The sequence below is a fragment of the Lepidochelys olivacea genome, assembly GCF_965140295.1.
Source record: "Lepidochelys olivacea isolate rLepOli2 genome assembly, chromosome: 4".
NCBI classification, from domain to species: Eukaryota; Metazoa; Chordata; order Testudines; family Cheloniidae; genus Lepidochelys; species Lepidochelys olivacea.
In genome coordinates this window covers 103415422-103438666 of record NC_140414.1, presented here as the reverse complement: position 1 = coordinate 103438666, position 23245 = coordinate 103415422, and the positions used below count along the sequence as shown (strand labels likewise).

The 23245-nt window shown below is 40.1% G+C and overlaps 1 protein-coding gene across 8 annotated transcripts in view; it reads right to left on the bottom strand.

The window, feature by feature from the left end:
- APBB2 (amyloid beta precursor protein binding family B member 2) overlaps window positions 1–23245 on the bottom strand; it is a 325422-nt gene that overhangs the window by 91780 nt on the left and 210397 nt on the right. For 6 of the 8 annotated variants that reach the window (XM_084625565.1, XM_084625563.1, XM_084625564.1 and 3 more), the window contains 3 exons: window positions 21089–21151; window positions 20585–20670; window positions 20216–20276 (listed from right to left, as the gene is read on the bottom strand). In XM_084625565.1, the coding sequence (XP_084481691.1) occupies window positions 20216–20276; window positions 20585–20670; window positions 21089–21151 (210 nt within the window). The remainder of the gene's footprint in view (window positions 1–20215; window positions 20277–20584; window positions 20671–21088; window positions 21152–23245) is intronic. The other 2 variants (XM_084625570.1, XM_084625569.1) reach the window with 1 other exon arrangement.

The following is a 23245-nucleotide window of genomic DNA, read 5'->3' as shown; positions in this document are numbered from 1 at the left end:
TTGACTGTAGCTTTCATTCCCTACTCCTGCTAGTCCACAAAGGACTCTTTGTAAAGAAAATTAAACCAATTCAATTGGCTGTGCAGAGAGTACTTCCAAAGGGGTACAGCAAGTGTATGAAATGACTTGGCAAAATTGCTCTGGAACAGCAGGAGTATGATCTTCGAAGGAGTAGCAAAGCAGACGGGTTGGAAGAGAGCAGAAGACACACAAAAGAAGGATGAAGAGTCAGAGGGACCACAATGAAAAACTCCTAGGACAGGGTGAGGAGCACCCCACGATTTTCTCTTCCCCTAAAAAAACATTGGTAGGGGAAAGTAGGTAGGATATGGAAAAAATGGCACTAATTCCTCAGTTTTAGCATTGGAGTGTATAGATTAATGTCCTTGGTTACTAATCCAATTAATAGTGGGAGCTAAGTATAGGTAACCAAAGGAAAGTGAGAAATTGAACACCCCCACCATAAAATGTTTTAATACCCTTATCTAAAATGGTACAGAACAGACCTAAAAGATCTCCTGAGGCTCCAGGATGAGGTCCGTGGTTGACAATGTCACTCCTCAAGCACAGTGGAACTTTCTACCCTAGGGGGAATGTTCGGTCGTACAGACCATGGAGGGTTCTCACGGGGCCAGTCTGGGACTATGGAATGAACAATCACAGGAACTAAAAACCAGTGCAAACCTGATCACCTTCGGCTCCAAGTTCAAGGTGCACTCCTGCAAACCTTGAACAAACCACATGTGATAGATGTTAGTCATGTCAATTAGTGCACTACTGACAGGTGCTTAGATACAATGGTTATGAGGGAGGTAGAAGAACACACATAGACTAGACTAGAAGGAGTAAAGGTAGAAGAGAGCCCCTTGTAAATGAAAATTAAATGAAAAGATTGGAATGTATGTGTGTGAAAATACCACGGTGATGGGTGCTCTAGAAATACAGATGAATTTGATTTCATCTGATAGACATGCAAAATCCAGTATCAACATCTACATAATTGGAACACATTGTCTTTGATCCCCCATTTCACGAATGAAACCTGGGCTATTCACCGTTTCTTTATTTCTTACATCACCCAAGACATCAAGCCTGATATACTCAGACAATTTCCCTTAGTGTCTTTTTTAAAAGGTTACTTCTCCTACCTGGAGACTTTCTACATATATCATTACATTATTTAGCAAGTTTATCACAGAACACTGAACAAACAGATGTAGGCAAAGTATTTAGGTCACAAAACTAATCATTTCTGATGCAGCCAGTACAATCCAAAGGATTCCACTTAGGCTTCTATTTATTAATGTTTTAAAAAATATTGATTTAAGCTTACAAGAAGCAAGTAACATGCCTAAGATCCTATAACAGAATGGTTGTATGAAATCATATACATCAATGAACTAGACTGAAACACACTGAAGAAAGTTTGCATTGACTTAAGATGAAAATATTAGTGATGATCAAAGCTAAATTGTATAGCAGAAGAATATAACGATTCTATGCAATTAAAGAACAGGTGAACACTTTCTTATAATTGATGGGAAGAGATTGAAATGCAAGCCCTGGCCTCAGAGAAATATCCTGACAAATTTATCACCTTAAAATTCTCAATTACCTAAAATTGAAATACCAGACTCAAAAAGCACATTTTTCTTTCCATTTCCAAATTTCCACCCCAGTTCATATTCTAAGATGAGTGTTGCTAAAAGAAATGCCTTTATCATATACAAATACACAGATGCTCAAACCATGAGAACACATAGTTTTACAATTCAAAAATTATGTCACATCCTTTTTTAAAAATATTGAAGGTTTGAACTAAGTCTCTTGTGAGTATGAACATGTAGGCTTTGCAGATATTCTAAAATAACGGCTACAATAAACTGAGTGTGCATCCTTGCAGTTAAATATTTAACTTTCTTTCTGCGTTGTTAAGCCCTTGCTCCCATCAAGGGTGCTGCAGAATCTCTCATTTCTCTCTATGTATAGACTCTCCACGTGCTGGATGGCAGGAGTAGCTCTTTGTTTCAAACTTAGTACTTTTCTGTCTTAGCAGCTCACCAATGCACTGGAGGTGAGGTCAAACCAAAGAAAATCAAACCAGCTCTGTCAAGGCAGGGGAATGTGACAGTGTCACCACACTGGTACATTTCTTTCCATCCTTATCTCTGCTCTCCTCATTGAGGAACAGAGAACTCTATGAAGGTCATACTTTGAGGCTTTGTCTTCGCTACTTAAAAAGATGGTTTTTTAATAGTCAGATAATAAACGCAGAATAGTTATCTCACTGTAAAATCCTAAGCAGAGACAAGGCAGTCGTAGTGTTCACCATGACGTAGCTAGGGGAGGTCAGCACTAGACCCCCACCTGGGACTGACCTTGCCTAGTTTACCTGTCAGAACAACTACAGTGTCTGGTCTCTATTACGTTTTAACAGCAGGCTAGCTAAAGTGCATTTGTTATCCCACAATAAAAAACCCACTTATTTTTGTCAGCGAAAATAAGCCCTCAGGGCTGGAATCTGCAGGGTATGAAAGAATGTGTTTTATAATTACTGATACACAGTTTCCTTGTATTATTTTGGCTTTATTTAGTGGGTTTTTTTTCTTGTATGTGTTATGGTGAAATCTGACTGACATAAATAAAATAATACAAAGCAAACTGCAGCATATATTCAGTACTATTGCATTTCATTTTAAAGTTAACATGCATAATAGAGAACTTTGAGAAACGTGGGTGAAATGTGGACTCCACTGAAGTTAATGGCAACATTCCAATTGACTTCAATAGGGCCCCTAATGAAGGATTTCACCCTCTCTCTTTAGAAACAACGTTGTTAACAGTATCATCACGTATTCTGTAGCAAAGTGGTCTAGGACAGGATCCAAAGCATAATGAAGTCAGTCATTGCCATTGACTTCCATGGGTTTCAATCAAGCTCCTAATGAACAGGGAACAGGACTGGAGCCTGGAAATCTTGAGTTGTAATCCTAGCTCTGCCATCAGTTTTGGGCAAATCACTTAATATCTCCATCTCACCCCCATCAATAAAACACAGGTAATTATACTTACCCATCTAGGAGTAGTAGGGTGTTGTGAGAATTAACCAGATACTGTTTGTACAGTGCTTTTAAAACTCTATACAAGTGATCATTATTATTACATATTACTCTTCCCTTAATCTTGGCTGAGCGACTGGGAAAACTTGGATGAAAAAGGTCTTTACTCCTTTCAAGTGAATGGCAGATCTACAATGAAAATTGAAATGAACCCAGAAATACATGCTGAATAAAGTCACCTAACTACTGTGGGGTCATTCAACACAAAAGTTGTAATTGATTTATTTTTTAAATATGCTCCATGAAATGCTCTAGAGCAGATAAGGTCCTGCAGGGAAAACCTTAGGAATAGCTAAATTTGGGAAGAATGCTTAGACTAATTTTTTTGTTTTGTTGTTATTGTCTAAGCTAAAAATAAAGAGAAACGCCAGGAAGGGGAAAAGTTTGGACTATAACCAGTAGGAATAGTCTCTGCTGAGAGCAGAGTGGGCACTCCACCTTCTTACAATGCTGTAATACATGAAAGGGGCGGGGGGGAGCTCCCTTTTATGAACACCCCAGCCAGCCAGTTAGCTATAAAGTCCCTCTTGGTGGCTGTTCTCTGCTTACTTTACCTGCAAAGGGTTAACAAAGTTCCCCAGGTAAGGGAAAAGGGGTGTGCACCTGACCAAAAGAGCCAATGGGAGGGCTAAAACTTTTTAAAATGGGAAAAAAACTTCTCCTTTGTCTGTTGTTCTCTGGGGAAAGAGACATGGAGCAGCAATGCTAGAAGCAGGAATGCTGTGTAAAGCTTGAACCAGGTATGAAAATTCATCTTCCATACCTAGAAGAAATTATTTGGATAGGGAATGTTTAGTTAGACACAATCAGGTTTATTTTTTATTTTGGCTCATGTATCTCCTCTGTGCTAACCCTAAGGAACCTATCCTTGCAACAAAGCCCTTGCCAACTGTGTCCATATATCTATTCAGGGGACACCATCAGAGGGCCTAATCACATCAGCCACACTATCAGAGGCTCGTTCATCTGCACATCTACCAATGTGATCTATGCCATCATGTGCCAGCAATGCCCCTCTGCCATGTACAGTGGCCAAACTGGACAGTCTCTACATAAAAGAATAAATGGTCACAAATCAGACGTCAAGAATTATAACATTCAAAAACCAGTTGGAGAACACTTTAATCTCTTTGGTCACTCGATTACAGACCTAAAAGTGGCAATTCTTCAACAACAAAACTTCAAAAACAGACTCCAACGAGAGACTGCTGAATTGGAATTAATTTGCAAACTAGATACAATTAACTTAAGCTTGAATAAAGACTGGGGTGGATGTGTCATTACACAAAGTAAAACTATTTCCCCATGTTTATTCCCCCTCCCCCCCCATTCCTCAGACGTTCTTGTCAACTGCTGGAAATGGCCCACCTTGATTATCACTACAAAAGGCCCCGCCCCGCTCTCCTGCTGGTAATAGCTCACCTTACCTGATCACTCTTGTTACAGTGTGTATGGTAACACCCATTGTTTCATGTTCTCTGTGTATATAAATCTCCCCACTGTATTTTCCACTGTATGCATCCGATGAAGTGAGCTGTAGCTCACAAAAGCTTATGCTCAAATAAATTTGTTAGTCGCTAAGGTGCCACAAGTACTCCTTTTCTTTTTCCTGAGGCTTTTGTTTGCTTGTAACCTTTAAGATGAACTCCCAAGAAAGCTAGTTGGGTGCTTAATTTTTGGAATTGCTCTTTTAAAATCTAGCAAAAGTTCCAGATGTATTTTTTTTTCTTTTTTGTTTTTAATCAAATTTACGTTTTTTAAGAACAGGATTGGATTTCTGATGTCCTAAGAGGTTTGTGCCTATGCTGTTTGTTTAGTTGGTGGCAACAGCTAATTTCCTTTGTTTTCTTCCTCAGCTCTTCCCTGGGGGTGGGGTGTGTGTGTGTGAAAGGGCTTGAGAGTACCCCACAGGGAGGAATTCCCAAGTGCTCCTTCCTGAGTTCAAAGGGGTTTTTTTGCATTTGGGTGGTGGCACCATTTACCAAGCCAAGGTCAGAGAAAAGCTGTAACCTTGGGAGTGTAATACCAGCCTGGAGTGGCAAGTATTAGTTTTTTTAAAATCCTTGCAGGCTTCCACCTTCTGCACTCGAAGTGCCAGAATTGGGATTCAGCCCTGACAAATGCCATGGCACTTTTGACACATTATGGATAGAAAAAGAAAAGCATATAGTATAGTATCAGTAGAACTCTCTCAACAGAATGTTTTCCCAAGTTTTCTACACACCAGCTTCTCTTTAAAAAAACCTGTGTAAAAAAGACCAGGTTGTCATCTTTGTATATTTTACACAGAGTGTGCAAGCTACCGTAAATAATTAAGACACGCATAAAAATATAATCTGGCAAGCTCACTCCATAGCTGCAACATGATGAATGGGTACACAAGGGACAGTTCACAATCAACCTAGTCAGTTCAATGCCAAAGCTGACAAAAACTAGACATGTTGCAGAACTGACTTGATTGATCTCCCATAGGGAAGGGGGGGGGCATGGGGGCTGCAAATTGTGACTGTGTCACCAATATATTGTTGCACATGCCAGCTGATTAATGGAAGAGCTTTAACAGAAATCTGAGAAAAGGCTCTGAGTTTGTACTTCCACTTTAATAGTGAGTTTTGTCAGCATGTCAGGAACCGGGTCAAGAAATATATTAGAACCCCCCACACCTCCCCAGTGATCTGCAGAATGGTGAGTGCAGCTTTGCACACATGCTGTTCCCTGTGGGGGCTGAAAATGGCCACATTTTGGTTTCCTACTTTTGATTTTTATCTAGTTACCAAAGATGCCTTCATAAATCAAGAGATCAATGGTGCTGGTCCAGAAGTAAGTTTACTGTGTTGAATCAGAGCACATCAAAAATCATGAAACACAGAGCCTTATGGGATAGTTCTTAGTCAGAAGGCAGATTTTTCTGGTGTTCTGTGCAAAAAATGCTACAGCCAAGAAAAAAAAAAGTACAGTGCACAACTAAGTCAGAAGCGATACCAAACATTACACTATCATTATTACAGAGGTACATGGCGAACTCTTTCTAAATGTTTTCAAATGTAAAAAGAAAACCCAGCTAAATACACCCAGATATACTTAGCTTACAGGGAGCCAGAGCTACCTCTTCTTTTAAAATCAGATACCTTTTATTTATTGTGCATGGCTGCACAAATACAGTTGATATTCACTGCTCCCATAGCTACATTTATAACAGAGTTCTTTCATATTATAGAGAGTTCTTCATTGGTCAAAAGCCTTATGCACTATAATGGGACACCTTACTGGTTCAGCAATAGCTAACATACGTATATCCAATCAACAGCCTAACTAGGTCACATCTTCATTAGCAATATTCACAATTCAGCATCACCTCAGGGCAAAGTGTGCATTTGACCCACAAGATCCCTCTTCATGCTCCCACAAAGCTAACACTATCAGTATTTTATGTTTTAGTTATCCCAGGAACAGTCACTGGTGAAAAAGAAATGGAAACCCTCAGGACATATAATCACCATTAGTTATATACCAACCAGGTATTTCAAGAGATAAGATTCTCATATTTCATCTTAACTATTTCCAACTCCTTGGAAATCCAGCAGAACAATGCAAGTCCTTCACACAGTATCTCTTGATCAAGAAAATGTTGCTAGTGGTTGATAATAACTCAGATCATAAATTCATGCATTGCAGACCCGGAAAGCCTCTCTCATTGTAGATCAATTTTAAGGCAACTTTTATTTTCTTTCTTGAGATGACTAGTTTTACAATGTGTTTCTGTCAGGACTTTAAAAATCTCAATTCCACCCCACGCCCTCCCATCTCATTCATTTATGGCCTGATCTTGCACAGTGATGGACAATGTAAAATCTCAGTGGCACATGGTATTTCTGAGAGTTAAGAGCACTCTGCACTTCACAGGATCTAGCCCTAAAACAATCATAGTTTGAAAACTCAGATATATAGGAAGGGCTCAAGAAAGGCTGTAGCTTCCCAAATACGAAGGGAAAAAACGTAACCCTTCCTACCAAAAATAAATAAATAAATAAAAGTCAGCCTCTTAAATTGTAAACTCTTTGGGGGAACGCATTAGGTTTGTCTCTATGGTCACTATCCTGAGCTGCATTCCACACTTGACTTTGGTGGGGCTCTATGTATGGACAGGGGTTTCCATGCATAAAACTCAGTGCAAGTTTGGGTCTATCTTTGTACAGCATCTAGCACAGTGATGCTCTACTCTTACTGAACGCCTTTTGGCACCACCGTAATATAAACGCTAAATAACAATAACAACCTTATCCTTTAAACTGCTACATTTTAGTTAATGTTTTCTTTAAAAGTCTGAATTCCCTGGGGGGAATACATATTTCATAATTTTTTTTAAATAAATATGATTGTTGAAGGTATTCTTTGGTAGATGGGAATCAGTATTACACTATATCATATCACAACGTCGTAATTATCATATATAATATAATTTGAGGACACTATAAAATATTGACTACCATGCAATTTAGTGCACAGTGCATTGCAACTGGGAAAGGAGTAAGCAAGCAAATGCATTTCCTCCATAGGGTCTAATGTACAACAAGGAAAGGTGCCTATCCCCCGCTTCTTAGTTGTTATAACGATATATTTTTAGCACTTTAATTTACTATTCCTAAAAAAAGTGCTTTTGAAAAGAGAACATTTTAGAGCAGCTGCATTATTTACCTGCCGAATCTTAGGCAGAGAATGTGCCCTAATGCTGTTAATGGCAGACAGCCAAATTCTGAAGCGAACAGCCAATTTAGACACTGCAGTCCTTGTCACTCCCTGAAAAGCCACAGAGATTGATAGTTGGCAGGGACATTGGCAACATTCCCCTTCAACGATAGTATGATGATCACTAAGACTGACTTCAGTTTCAATCAATAATCCCAATGCAACCAACGAATAATCAAGAGCTGCTGCTTTCTAACAAAATATCAGTACTTTTCAGCTCATAACTGGAAAGGATGGGTGGGGGGACCCTCTTTTGTCTTTAAAAAAATTAAAACATTATTGTGATGGAATACACCCTTGTATTCACACCCCACACACTACAGTAATAATCTTTGTACAAAATATGCCTTGTAAGGTACTATTTAAAAACTACTGACTCACTGATCAATAATATAGTAAAGTGTATGTAACAACATTATATGTAAAATTATGAACATAAACTGAAATCATGACTGAACTGTGTTTACCAGATAGGTCTGGGGAGCAGTTAAACCTGTTTCTCACAGACAAAGGACAAGTAGACTCCAGGCCAGGTGTCATCAAAGCTGATGGGCCATCACCTATCAAGTGGTCATTCCTTGGTAAGAAATGGGGCAAGAACAAACAGATCTGCATCTTAGCAAACTTCCCCACCACCGTAAAACTCCATGTCTCCTTTGCTCAGCTCAATTGAACTTTATGAGGGGGGCTGAACTATAAAAGTGAGGGGAAAACACCCCAAGGTATATCTCTCCCTGTCCATTTCCATCTTTGTACCTGAAAAGACAAAAGAAACAGCCGTTGAACTTTGAGGGAGGGGTCCTGACCTGAAAAGTTTGGTCAGTAATGCTGCTTGAAGGTTGTGGAAAGAACTTTACAAACTAAACTTGATTTAAGGTAAAATTAGGCACTAGGAAGCATTTTATCTTTATTTTTTCTTGTGACCATTTCTGACTTTTATGCCTCACTACTTGTACTAGCTTTAAGGGACAATGGATCTAATATCTCTGGGCTGTCCAGGAGAGGGCTGGCGAGTCCAGAAAATACATTTTTGGGGGAAATCCAGGATGGGCAGGGTGTTGGGGTCACCCTGCAGAGTTACCCAGGCTGGTAAAAGCCAGAGTGTAACCCAAGTGTGGCTGTTAGGTTGCAGTTATGCATGAACACTCAGGGTGTGTCTTGCATGCTGGAAGGCTGTTTGAGAGTGGCTTAAGTGGGAGCTACTGCAACAAGGCACTGAAAGGCACCCAAGGTTGTGGGGCAGCGTGTACAAGCCCCTCACTGGTCTAGATTACACCCCAGAACAGGGGAGGCCAACCTGAACCTGAGAAGGAGTCAGAATTTACCAATGTACATTGCCAAAAAGCCACAGCAATACATCAGCATCCCCCCATCAGCTCGCTCCCACCCACCCCGCTCCCAGTGCCTCCCACACACTGGCAGCCCACCGATCAGCACCTCCCCCTCCCTCCCCGAACCTCCTGATCAGCTGTTTTGTGGCATGCAGAAGGCTCGAGGGGGGGGGGAGAGGAGCGAGGACATGGCAGGCTTAGGGAGGGGGCAGGAACGGGTGGAGTGGGGCAGGGCCTCTGGCAGAGCCAGGGGTTGAGCAGTGAGCACCCCCTGGCATATTAGAAAGTTGGCGCCTGTAGCTCCAGCCCCGGAGTCTGTGCCAGTACAAGGAACTACATATTAACTTCTGAAGAGCCGCATGTGGCTCCAGAGCCACAGGGTGGCCACCCCTGCCCCAGAATGTCACAACTACTGTCTCAGGGAGCATCCAGTTGAAATAGAGAGAGACTACCGAAAGAAAGAAAGAAAGAAAGAAAGAAAGAAAGAAAGAAAGAAAGAAAGAAAGAAAGAAAGAAAGAAAGAAAGAAAGAAAGAAAGAAAGAAAGAAAGAAAGAAAGAAAGAAATTTCAAATTAAATGTCTATAGCTTAAAACAAACAAAGAAAACAAAAGCATTTCGACTAATGAATACTGATTCCAGTTCTTAACATTCAAAACATGTAAGATTTCTTCTTTTAGGTCATGTTGGATAGAGCTTACTTAAATTAATGGTATTCTGCTTTCCTGGATTTATAGGATAGCATTTTCACACTTCTCCAGTTCAGGCTATGTCATCATTTCCATTAAAACCCTAGATTTTCAGAGGTCTATGATTCAGTTTGAGTTTTTTTACTGACTGAAGTTTGGCATGGAAGAAGTAGTTCATTCAACTCAGATCATTACAAAAAAAGCCCCCCAGAACAGGCACATTCATTTCTAATGTAACTGCGTTACTCTGAGATTAATCTGGTGTGGAAATCTGATTAACAGAGATTATGGAATTTTTGTCCTTCAAAAAATTCCAAACATTCCCAAATGAATGAAAAATGATTTTTAAATTGCTGAGTAATAAACAATAATGTCACTTGACAATCAGTAATTATTAAATTCAGTGGCTACTGATTGGTTCAAATGGTCTCATGAGACCTGGAAATCTCCCGCTAAACCAGTGTGTGCACTCTCAAATAGCCAGCAGCTGGTTACTTTCCAATGGATATTCAGAAACCTACAACTCTCAAAATATGGCCGATATTCATGCTGTTCAGCACAAGCATTATTCAATCACCGATTCCAAGTATGTATTGCTGGTGTACAGTATTAGGGCTAATCAAAATGTTTTTACCTTTAACAGGAGGAATTGGTAGAGAATCTCAAGGTGGAAGGCAATTTGAGTGACAGTAACCATGAAATGACAGATTTCATTATTCTAAGAGAAGGAAGGAGTGAGAGTAACAAAAGAAGGACAAAGGGTTTCAAGAAGGCAGACTTTAACCGACTCAGAGAACTGGTAAGCAACATCCCATGGAAAGAAAAACTAAAGGAAAAAAGGAGTTCAGGAGAGCTGACAGTTTCTCAAGGAGGCACTATTAAAGGCACAACTGCAAACTATCCCAATACGACAGAAAGACAGGGAGAATAGCAAGAGGCCATTGTGCCTACAGCGGGAGTTCTTTAATGACTTGAAAATTTAAAAGGAATGCTACAAAAAGTAGAAACATGGCTGTGCTAAGGAGAAGTACAAAAGAATAGCACAAGCATGTAGGGACAAAAATCAGAAAGGCTAATGTGATATATTTGCATGTTTTGAATAGAGTCTTGAATCTGTGTATGTGAATTTGCGGTTATAGTTTCATAAGCAACTTCTTATGTTGAAACAGTTGTTATCTAGTGGTTACTATGTTTTTTTTTCTCTCTCTCTGCAATACAAGAGTCAGCCAGCCATCCTGACTCCAACTGTGTGTACCTGTCTATGTTTCTAATCAGAGATTTGGGCTCTGTCAGCCCTACACTACTATTGGCAATGAGGATTTCAAACCCCTTCTATTGCATCAGAGAAGCAAAACAATGTACAACGTTGCTTGCAGCCCCGGAGCTGGGGAGGAGTCTAGAACAGAAGAGAGTACTCCCAACTACTACACTGACAGCAGCTAGGTGAAACACCAGGCTATACTGGAAATGTGGAGGCCTTCCATAGTGCCATCGAGGACTGGTCCACATACAGAGAGAGGCTGGAGCAGTATTTTGAAGTAAATGAGATGCCCCAGAAAAACAGGTAGCAGTGTTACTGAGAGTGATTAAAGGAAAAATATACAGTTTAGTAATCAGTCTGATTGCCCCAAAGAAGCCAGCAAGCAAAACCTTTAAAGAGAGAGTGCAAATTATTCAAGAACATTTGGCATCCAGGCCCCTGATGACAGCAGAAAGGTTAATGTTTCATAAGCGGAATCAACTTGAAGGTAAATGTATCCTCTGCAACAGAGATAAAAAGATTATCAGAACACTGGCTTTTAAGATGGGCTTAACGAGGCACTCAGAGACAGTTTTATGTGCGGACTGCTTAATGAAAGCATACAGTAGAGGTTCTTAACGGAGAAAATCTCACTTTTAAATGCGCAGGAGAAGTTACAGCAAGGGATACAATAGAACAGCATAACAGAGCTAAAACAGAAGTAGGAATGCATAAACTAATTGTAACCCAATGCAAGAGCTGGTCCACTCAGACACCGTTATTGGTGTGAAAAAGGTTTCCATCTTCTTATTGTCAATTTAAAGATGCATATTGCAGAAGCTGTAATAAAAAGGTCAGATCCAAGATGTTTTTCATATAAAGAAAAAAAAGAAGAGACCAAATCAGAGTATAAGAAAAGGAATATCAACGTATACACAGAGAAGCTAGCTTGGATATATATAGTGTGAGCAAAACTGACAAGTCAGCAATCTGTTTGAAACCAAGGGTGGCAGGAAAAACACTCAGAATGGAATTAGACACAGGTTCCACAGTGACTTATTTCACATTCAGAATATGAAAACCTTTAAAAATACCAAACTGAGGGAGACACCGATGTTGCTAAAAACCTATATGGGAGAAAAGCTAGTACCAATTGGATGCAAGTGAATGTGGAGTGTAAAAATAAGCGTAGTTTATTAGACTTACGTGTCATTGAGAAAGGGGGGACCAGCCCTGTAGGGCTGTGAATGGTTACATTAGGTTCCTTTGGATTAAAAAAATAATCTATAAAAGATGTTGCAGTTACTTTCAGCAGACCCCACTAAAACAGTTGAAGAACAGCTAGAAGGGATAGGAACTCAAATACACGAAGGCTAAAATAATCCTAGCTGAGAAGGCATAGCTCAAGTTCTACAAAGCTCGACCTGTTCTTTACAGTATCTGTTCAAAGGTAGATGCTGAACTGTAACATCTGGAAAGAGAATACATACTTTCAAAAGTGGCCCCCTGGAGCGAGTGGGGAACTCCTATTGTTCCAACTGTAAAAAAGTGTGGTGCAGTTAGGGTCTGTGGAGATGTTAAGGTCACCATAAACCTGTACTGAAAGTTTAAAAATGCCCTCTGCCTCACATTTGAGACATTTTTGCTACACTGGCAGCGGGACAGTGATTCAGCAAAATTGATTTGTCACAGGTTACCAACAGATGGAGGTAGAAGAAGAGTCTAAGGCATACCTCACAATCAACATACACAAGTGTCTGTACCAGTACAACAAACTAGCGTTTGGCACTGCTTCAGCTCCTGTTTATGGTAATGGGCAATGGACCAAGTTTTGCAAGGTATTCTGAGAATACAGTGTTATTTGAACGACACTATAGTGACCGGTGGATGTGATGAAGAACATCTGGAAACCCTACAAAGGGTATTAAAATGTCTAAAAGAATATGGGTTACCAGCCAATTGCATAAAATGGAAATTTCTCAAGGACTCAGTAGCTTACAGTGGGCACATTTGTGATGCACAAGGCATACTTAAATCTCAGAAGAAGATTAAAGCAGCCCTGAAATCTCCACCGCCAAAGGATGTGTCCCAATTTAGATTACTTCTAGGATTTATCAACTACATTAGCCAACTTCTAACAAATCTAGCAACTGCATTACATCTGCTAAACTGTTTACTGCAAACTAGTCAAAAGTGAATCTGATCACATGAGTGTCAAAAAAAAACTTCCCTGGAAGCAAAAGAACTGGTCACATCAGGCAGCATGCTTACACACTTTAACCCATCCTTGCCTATCAAATTAACATTGATGCCTCCTGATATGGAACTGGGACAGCAATATGGCACACTATGCCAGATGGCAGTGAGAGACCTACAGAATTTTCCTTCAGATCTTTCAGAATGTAAATATGCACCAAAAAATCAAAGAGGCTTTCAGTCTGGAATGGGGTGTGAAGAAATTCAAACCGTATCTATATGGGAGGAAATTCATCTTTGTCATGGAACACCAACCCCGTAGTAGCAATCCTTCATCTGAAGAAGGCAGTTTCTATGACAATGACAGCACATATGCAATGCTGGACTCTCTTAGAATTATAAAATCGTAGAACCATAGGGTTAAAAAGGACCACAAAAGTCATCCAGTCTAATCCCCTGCCAAGATGCAGGATTTGTTGTGTCTAAATCATCCAAGACAGATGGCTGTCCAGCCTCCTTTTGAAAACCTACAGTGAAGGAGATTCCATGATCTCCCTAGGCAGTTTGTTCCATTGTCCTACTATTCTTACAGTTAGGACGTTTTTCTTAGCTGGTTACATCTAGGACATCGAATTCAAAAGAACAGAAGTGCACACAAATGCAGATGGGCTCTCCTGCCTGCCCTTGCTAGATGAAAGATGGCCTGTAATAAAGACAGAATCTATCACATTTGTCAACTTGTTTCACATTAGATGTGCCCCGGTGACGGTAGTGTGATTGAGCAGAAACCAAGAGGGATCCCACACTAGCTTGGGTTTATGAAGCCACTATGAAGGGCTGTAAATACAATGACAGCCTTAATCTGGCACCCATACACATACAATGGTGATTTTACCATACATCAAGCATGTGTCATGTGGGGAATTTGTGTTGTTATACCTAGTAAACTGAACACAAGAATTTTAGAAGAGTTCCACATAGATCACCTAAGGGTAGTAAAAATGAAGGCACTCGCCAGAAGTTTTGTATGGTGGCCAAGCATTGACCAACAAATAGAGCAGCTTGCTAAGGAATTTCAGGATGCCAACAAGTACAGCATATGCCTAACCAGTGCCATTACACCTCTGGGAATGGCCATCAGCTCCCTGGGAATGTCTGCATATTGTTTTTGCAGGGCCATTTTTTGGCAATGATGTGTCTAGCAGAAGTAGATGCCATTTCCAAATGGGGGTGGGGGTGGGGGCTGGGGCTTCGGAGCCTGCGATCCAGCCTACGCCACAAATTTAAAAACAATGTCTACACAGCTATTTTTAGCATGGTAGCAGTAGCCCCATGAGCTCAAGTCTGTGACCTCAATGCTACAGGCTACTGCATACTTCATAGACGCACCCTTTGGGACAGAGTGGTTTCCAGGGAGGCCTCGTTTCTTGGTGGTTCTCTTCTAATACCTAAGAACTTGGTGAAAAAGCACCATTTTCTTCAACCCGAAGTTCTCTGTCCAGTTCCTTGGAGTGGAATTTGGATTGCCAAGCCACCAAATAATGTAAATCAACAGATTATGTGCTAGCTGACTGAATATCCAAAGAGACAAGACATTTTCTGTTGTGTCTTCTTCTGTAAGAAGTCCGTAAGAATTGTGGCTACATTACTATATGACTGCACAATGCCAGGTGTTTACAGCTTTACTTTCTGTTTTGCAAAATATTATTTTGCATAGTGCTAAAATGTTTTGGCAAAGCTAAACTAATCACCACATCTTATGAAAATTGAGATGCTATGTTTTTGCGAAACACTGACAATGTGCTCAGTGCTGCATGAAACAAACACATAGATCCAGATTCTTATGCTGTAGTTCTCCTTGATTTCAATGGAAATAACTGTACAGAAGGTACTACTCAGCAAAATTAAGGGCCAGATTCTGATACCATCTTCCATCCTTTCACAATTGCAAAAGAGAAATGGGGGGCAAGTAGAACCAATCAGGGAGAAAGGCTTGAGTATGGAGCAATCACAGCAATAGCCACAACAATTGCTAGGTGTGAATAAGACAAGAAAGTGGAATGTACAGAAGGTCTGCTAGACAGCCAATAAGCCTAGCTGAGATCTTTCTCAACAGTCCTTCAATGAGGAAAAGGTAAAACAACAAACATGGAGTAAAAAGCAAGCTCAGCATCAAGTACATTGACACTTTTGTCTATGTTTTAGATGAACATTTTGCATATTAAGTTGAGAGAAGAGGATTCTTACCCCATGTGAGCGAGACAAAGTGTAAACCACTGCTCTCTCCTCCCACCTCACTGAGCCATTCCTACACCTTCCTTCTGAGCAGAATGCCAATCATGGTGAAATATTACTTTTTATATAGTGCTGTAGATAAACATGGGACTTTACAATCATGTAGACAGTCCCATGCCTACAGGAATTTACAGTCTGTGCAACTGATCCTGGGAGGTGCTAAGCATCTCAATTCCCATTCCAGCATTAGAGTTTGGAGCCCTCAGCACCTTCCAGGTAACATTTAACAAGTTGCAGGATTGGGCCTTAAATTAACCAAGAGGGATGCGGTTTCTGTGATTTGAGCAGCTGTCCACTGTGTACTCCAAATCAAATTCATTTTCACATATCTTAGAACAAACAGATAATTCCCTGAAGTAAAATGCTTATATACTGAACTAGTGGTTAGCTTAGCATTGTCTCCTCCTCAATAAATTCCCACTGAAATACATTATTTAAATAAAGCAGTTGGTTTCAATCAATCATTTTTTCTCACTTTTCTATCTTCTCTATTACAGGTAAACCTCAGTTATCCAATTTCCAATTATCTAAAATTTGAATTTATGCCCTAAATCAAAATGCATATAGAAACAATTTCTGTTTACTGTTTTGTATCTGACTGTTTTAGTTGATGAATCACACTTAACCTGTACCAGAAACTACCTGAACACCAGCTATGAGCTCTTTCCTGGCACCAACACTTTCAAATATAATTAGACATTTACAGAAATATGTTTTGCAAGAAAATAATTCTCATGGCTGTCCACAAGGTGGCAAACAGTTTTCTTTGCTGAAAAAGGTACAATATTCAGAACTGTTTGGGGGGGTGTTAAAACAATAACTGTTAATTTTTTTCTATTATTTAAAACATACTGACTAGCTCTCTTTGTAAATATGTTTTAAAACTGCTGTCACTTTAATAAAATAGAACATAAAAAAATCTGTCTGGTTTGGGATTTTAATTCTTCAGAAGTAGAAAAAAAAACATACCAAATTCACCTAAAAAATCAAAGGAAGAAAACTGTACTTTCTGCCATGTTAGATTTGTATTTTTGATTTTAATATAACAAAGATGATACAGATGATATGCCAAAGGGAATGCTTCAGGGGCTAAAACTACTGGTTTGATGCATCTAGCCTTTCTGAAATCACCGCTTCAAATCTAAGCAGGGCTCTCTCAACCCTATATCCTTCTGAATAAACTGACTACAATGGAGTTTACTGGGGGGGGAAAGGGGTTCATATTGTAAAACCCCTGTCTGTGGTGGGCATTAGAGATCCCATGGCACTTTTCATAAGGGTAAGGATTTGCCCTAGACCCTTTGGCCAACATTTCCCATCCCTGTACTGTGTATCATGCAGCAAGTCGTTGCCAGCCTCTCATGTCATAGATAGGTACAGTGCAATGATGGTGTCCATAACGTATGTAGTTTGTAAAGAGTTTGAGGAATGAAAGGTGCTATGAAAATAAAAAAATAATGTTCGTGTCATGAAATCACACAGCAGAACAAGAGATTTAGACATTACTACCACCACCCCTATGACGACTCAACAAGCCAATGGTGCACAGCATATAAAGAACTCTGACTACAGTAACTGACACAGAAAAGAAAGGGCTCACAGTAAATACAGTTCTTTCACTTCATATTCCTGACTTCATTCCTCATGGTCCCTTCTCCTGCCCATTGTGGAGATCCCAGAAACACAAGTGCTCGGTTATTATTAATCATTTATACCATGTCAACAGTATGCTAGGTGCTGCACTGATGTAGAAGGCTGGTTCCTATCCCACAGAGCTTGCATTCTACATGAACAGACATATAAGCAAGGGAAGGGGATGGAAGAAACAAAACTTCTTGGTGGCCTACAGCAATACTGCCTCAGGCTTTCCTGCGGAACAGATTTATAATATTAACCTTTGCAAAATCACCTTGTGCAGAATCCAACTTCTCCAGATATTACCTCCTTGTTCTACATCACCCGGTAAGATTTATTTTTAAGAGACCAGCTTCTTGGCTGGTGTGTGAAGACCTATGCTTCTCACTACTGCAGCAGCAGCTGTCATCCTGTTAAACTGTACTCAGAATTTAGGATTACCACATTTTCCTTTTTGAACCCTTGCTTTTTAAATGATCAGCCTGTTAACTCAAAATGCACGTACTGACTAATAATTGTGCAAACAGAAAACTAAGTCCATTGAGCAGTCTATTTTCTCCCAAAGTGTGTTTGGAAATACCATTGTACCTATTAAATCTGTTAAATAGCATATTTAACATATAAGAAGATTATGTTCCCTCTGCCATTGTAGATTGATGACATAGCAGAAAAGAGTATATAAATTATTTGGATTTCAAATTAGAGATCATGAGCATCCCTAAAAAATGTACATGTACAACACATCAAAGCAGCCCACAAAATACTTATATGATAGATGTGGAGATATGTGCTCAAACATGCAGACTTTTAAAAAAACTAAGCTCTACTAAAATAACAACAAAGGTATTTCAGACTTTAGGTTGACATTCAGTCCTTAATTCACCGCTGTGTGGAGATACTTGGCCTACAGTAGCAACAAGGTCTCAGTTCAAGGTGTGAAACTTAATTGTACTACCAAAGGAGTCAGTTAAGTATGGGGGTCAATAGGAGTTCTTACCCTAACATTGAATTTCTTGGCTTTAGTCAGTTTTAAAAAACAACACCCTTAAGGGTATATTTTCAGTCCACTTGAATGAGGATTTAGTCCTGCTATTTTTATTGACATTATGGGTATGGCTACACTGCAATGTAAGCCCAGGCTGAGTGGGACTCAAGTCAGCTGGCCCTGTGTTAGAGAACATAAGGCTTGAATATCTACACCAATTGTTAACCCTACATTAACAATTTTCTAACACAGACTCGAACCTGGGGCTCCAGCGTCCACATTGCAGCACGCAGACCCAAGTCAAACCAACCAGGTACCAGACTCCCTGGTGCCCGCGTACAAGATATTCCTGAAGTAATTGCTGGCTATGAGAGAATGGAATTCCCAAACTGCACTGGGGCCCTAGATGGGACTCATGCCCATAATTTGCCCTCCTCAAGGAGCACAAGTATATAAACCACAATGGGTACTACCCCATTGGTTTGCAGGCCCTTATGGACCAGAGAGACCAATTTATGAATGGCAACGTGGCTGCACTGGGAAAGTTCACGATGCCAGAGTTTTTTTGCCAATCAGGAATCTACATTCAGGACAGGCTGGGACACCAGTCCCACCAACTGACATGGTCAGAAATGGAGTTACTGTTCCCACTGTTATTCTGGGGGACCCCACATACCCCCTTTTGCGTTGGCTTATAAACTGTACCCTGATTTCAGAGGCCCTGGCAAAATTACACCCCCAGCAGGTGTAGAATGTGCTTTTGGCAGACTGAAAGCCTGTTGGAGACGTTTATAGATCTGTTTGGATGCCAGTGTCACCAATGCTGTCCACGTTACTGGGGCTTGCTGTGCTCTTCACAATCTCTGTGAAGCTAGAGGTGAGCCATTTCCCCCTGAATGGACCTATGTCAGCAAGGGGCCACTGAATCAGTTCCCTCAGCCAGAAAGTGCAGCTGCCACAGCTGGAGCTGGATGCACCCGGGCAACAGAAGTCAGGGATGCTTTGTGCTCCCACATTATGGACTTGCATGGCCCAGCGGAAGAGGGCAAATAAGCCCCTTTATGAATGTGCTTGTGGGGATGGAGCTCACTGATTGTGGCATATTTCAGTGCTTGGGGAGGGGTGAGGAATTAATTGCCATGCAGTGTATTTATGAATGACATGATGACTTATGAAATGGGGAAGAAGGGATTCACAGTAGGGATTGATGTAAGGAAGTGAATGAAGTATGGATTCATATAGACAACTGTACTGGGAATAGTGTTTGCTTATTAACGCCTAATTGTCCCTGATCATGTATTTACCTTTATTACTTTACATGGACATTGTATGATGTGATGCGGGGATAGCAATCAACTTTCTTGATTAAATAAAAAGCTTTATTTATAAATGTATTAGAAAAGCACAGCATTCATCGATTGCCAGGCATGCTAGGTGCCATTACCACATCAAAATACCAGTAACAACAGAATCACACAGAAAAAAAAAAAAGTGCATGAACGAGCATGAACAGTGAAAGCACAAACAAGACAGAAACCTCCTCGAGTCGATTGGAGTAGATATGACAAAGGAAGCTGGCCTGTGGGATACTTTTGGCAGATTCCTAGGATCCGAGATGTGGGGGCTGCGTCTACACTGCAAAGCAACAGAGCTCAAACCCTGGGTCTCGGCTTGACCTGACTCAAACCCTCCACCCCTGTAGGTCCTTGGACCCAGCCCGAGTCTGATAAATTTGCATGTAGATGGAAGGGGGTTTGGGCTGAAGACTGAATGTGAGTCTGGGCTTACATTGCAGTATATACATACTCTTAGAGACTCACATAGTTAAAATCTATGTGCATTGTGCCAAAATATTACCATTTCAACTAACATCTTGAATGGGGTATTTAAGTTTAAACCTACAAGACAACTTGCTCCCTGCATGCATTGTTTACAATTACAAGCTTAAATTGCTATCCCTTTTAAATATTTTCTTACAGACCTTGGCTTCTGGATCACTGTTGATGCTACAGGAATCATCTTCATTAGACTGTGGAGCATTTCTGTAATGAAAAAATATTATTATTATTAATTATTTGTATTACCACAGCGTTTAGGAGCCCTAGTCATGGATCAGAACCCCACAGTGGCACTGTACAATCATGGAACAAAAGGATAGTCCCTGCTCCAAAGAGCTTATAACCTAAATATAAGACAAGAGAAACGGATGGATACAGACAGGGGAGTACAAGGCAACAATGAGACAACATTGAATAAATATTGAAAATAGGGTTTACAGTCAAAATAGTTTATAGCATCGTGCAACATATTCAAGGTGGCCACTCTATGGAGATTTCTTAAAACAACATACCTGAGCTTCAAAGACGCATAGCGTAATGTTGCTCCCTCAAATTCTTTTAGACTGGGGTCTGGATTCACTGTGGCTGCATGAAGGTCCTAAAGATAAACATACCATTATTAATACATTTTCAGGCATGTGCTACAGCAAATTACCTCTAATTTCAAAGGGAAATAAAATCCTCCCTGCCAAGAAGCATACAGTGTTTCTGGATAAAGTTAAAAAAGGCATGCATATATTTTCACATTATTTTTCATTCAGTGCAGGCATCTTATTTTTACAACATGATATTTACCCTGTTGATTTAGACTGAATCCATTCTAAGTGCAAAGATCAGAAAATGGCAGCATGTTTGTGTGCTAGATATCCCTAGCAATACCCCATTTACTTTGGCCTATATTATGAATGACATTTGTGAGGCAAAAAACAAAACAGAACAAAACAAAAATACAGCCACTGCCATGCAAAAACAAGGGTAATAATATTAAATATTCTAAAATCTGACAATATACTTGCCTTCCAAATGTCACTATTAATCTTTCCCCCATTCAGTACAGCAAAATCACTCCATGGCTGTTTCTAGACATATAATTATTCACACAGGAAGAAGCACATTGATAAAAAAAAAAAAAAACAAGAAAAAAAAAACACAAGACACTGTTGTTAGCATTGATATTTACAGGATGGGTTAGGGAACAGATCCCCTCAAAACTTCAACTAGTTAGTCCACTATACAATGGCATTTGGAGGGGTGGGGGAGGGTGGGGGGTCAGGAGGAGATGTTTCTACAGTTACTTACCAAAACAAATGATTGGAACAAGGAAAAGTTAATATGAATTAAAAACAGACAATGAGATTACTCTTTAGGTATGATCTTGAAAGCAAGCAAAATGAGTCTGAATGTGAATGTTGGCCATAACTGCTATGACCTGCTACAAAACAGCAATTCAGAGAAAAATGGAATTTCCATTTCTCTGGGCTTCATTTGTTGAGTATTCTAACTCTAAATATAGTGTGACCTAGAAACATTGAAATACAAGGCAATATACAGCATAAGGGTCAAATAATTTCCAGATCACAGGAAGAAAAAAGGACAATGGACGGAAAAAGGTGATTAGTAGGGAGCACAGGCAGACTTCTTGCAACAAAAACAATTCTGAACAATCTAACACAACTTCCATGCGTGTTGTTTTTTTTTAAACAAACAACGAATGTCCCTAACCTCATTCATTCATTCATTCATTCATTCATTCATTCAAGAGTCTCTAAGGAAACTGCTATATAATCCATCAAATGCGCATTTTTAACACTGTTACGATCAATATCAGCAAGCTGAGAGATGCTGAGAGTTTTCTGCAAAGAGTGCCAGAGGGGGCTAGGAGTGTGGTTTCCTGGCTCACATGGAGCTAGCGTGAGTATAAATAGCGGTGCAGCCACAGAAGCACTGGTAGCAGCAGCACAGGCCTGGCTTAGCTGTGCCGAGTACGTACCCACTGGTTTCAGGTGACTGCGTACTCATCTCCGTTGCCACTACCCGTGCTGCCATGGCTACACGGCTCTTTATACTTGTGCTCGTTTAATGACAGCTGGTACAAGTATGTGTACACAAGCAGGGGAATCACATCCCTAGCCCCTAGGATAGATACAGCTTAAGTGCCAATCATAGAGTCCCTATTCTCCATCTCTCCACAGTATATGAGTAACTCAACTGCTGTAGAGGGAGAATACGACATTTAGATGACATTAGACCATCTCTTTCCTCCCATTAAATTCCCCAATATTAAAAAGCTCTGTTCAGGCTGACCTCCTCCAGATTTATTAACCCACTTTACCAGGCAAAGCAGCACAAATTAATACAACCTAATTCTGAATTAACTTGTGCTATGGATCCCGGCCTTCAGGAGATAGATGTTCCTGAAACAGCCATGCTGCAGAAGCTCCTGGATAGAACAGCTCCTGCAGTAGCTGTCATCCTGTTACACTGTACCTGGAATTTAGTGGTAGTTAATAGGATCAGCAAAGCTTTCCCTTGGGAACCCCTAGCTTGTAAACAATTAACCTATAAGAGCCATAGATCCTATGGCAGGGAAGAGTCAGTAGAGAGAAAATTTGCTTCCTGAGGATTCCTTAAGATCCATAGTTTAAAGGGACCAAACCACCAGCTCCTGCTGTTGTGGCCCACCCCCGAGGATAAATCCCACACCCGAGGGAAAGTGAAATCCTGTGGTTTCCTTTGCCCTCCACAGGCTATTCCCATGTAGGGGAGAACATAGCAATAAACTTTTAGTATAATATAAAGAAACTAATGAAATTCATACCATCAGTTAGATCCCTTCTGAAAATCTATGCTTCAAGGAACTAAACGATTAATTTAGGGAATTCACCTTAAACCTTCAAAAATGCTAAGATTAGATACAAAAAAGTATCTCCCCATGTTCTGCTCATACTAAATTTGCTTCTGGCTGCAAGATACAATTAAGGAAAAAGGCAACAAGATAAAAATAAACTCAAAAACTTAGAAGAAGATATTTTATATACTGAACATAAAGGTTCTCAAATTAATTTATTCAATAACTTATTGGAGAGAACTCTATAAATTGTTCATGGCCAAAACAGATTTTCAAGATATTTTTTTAAAAAGTATACAAAATCCACATATTTAGCATTATTTAC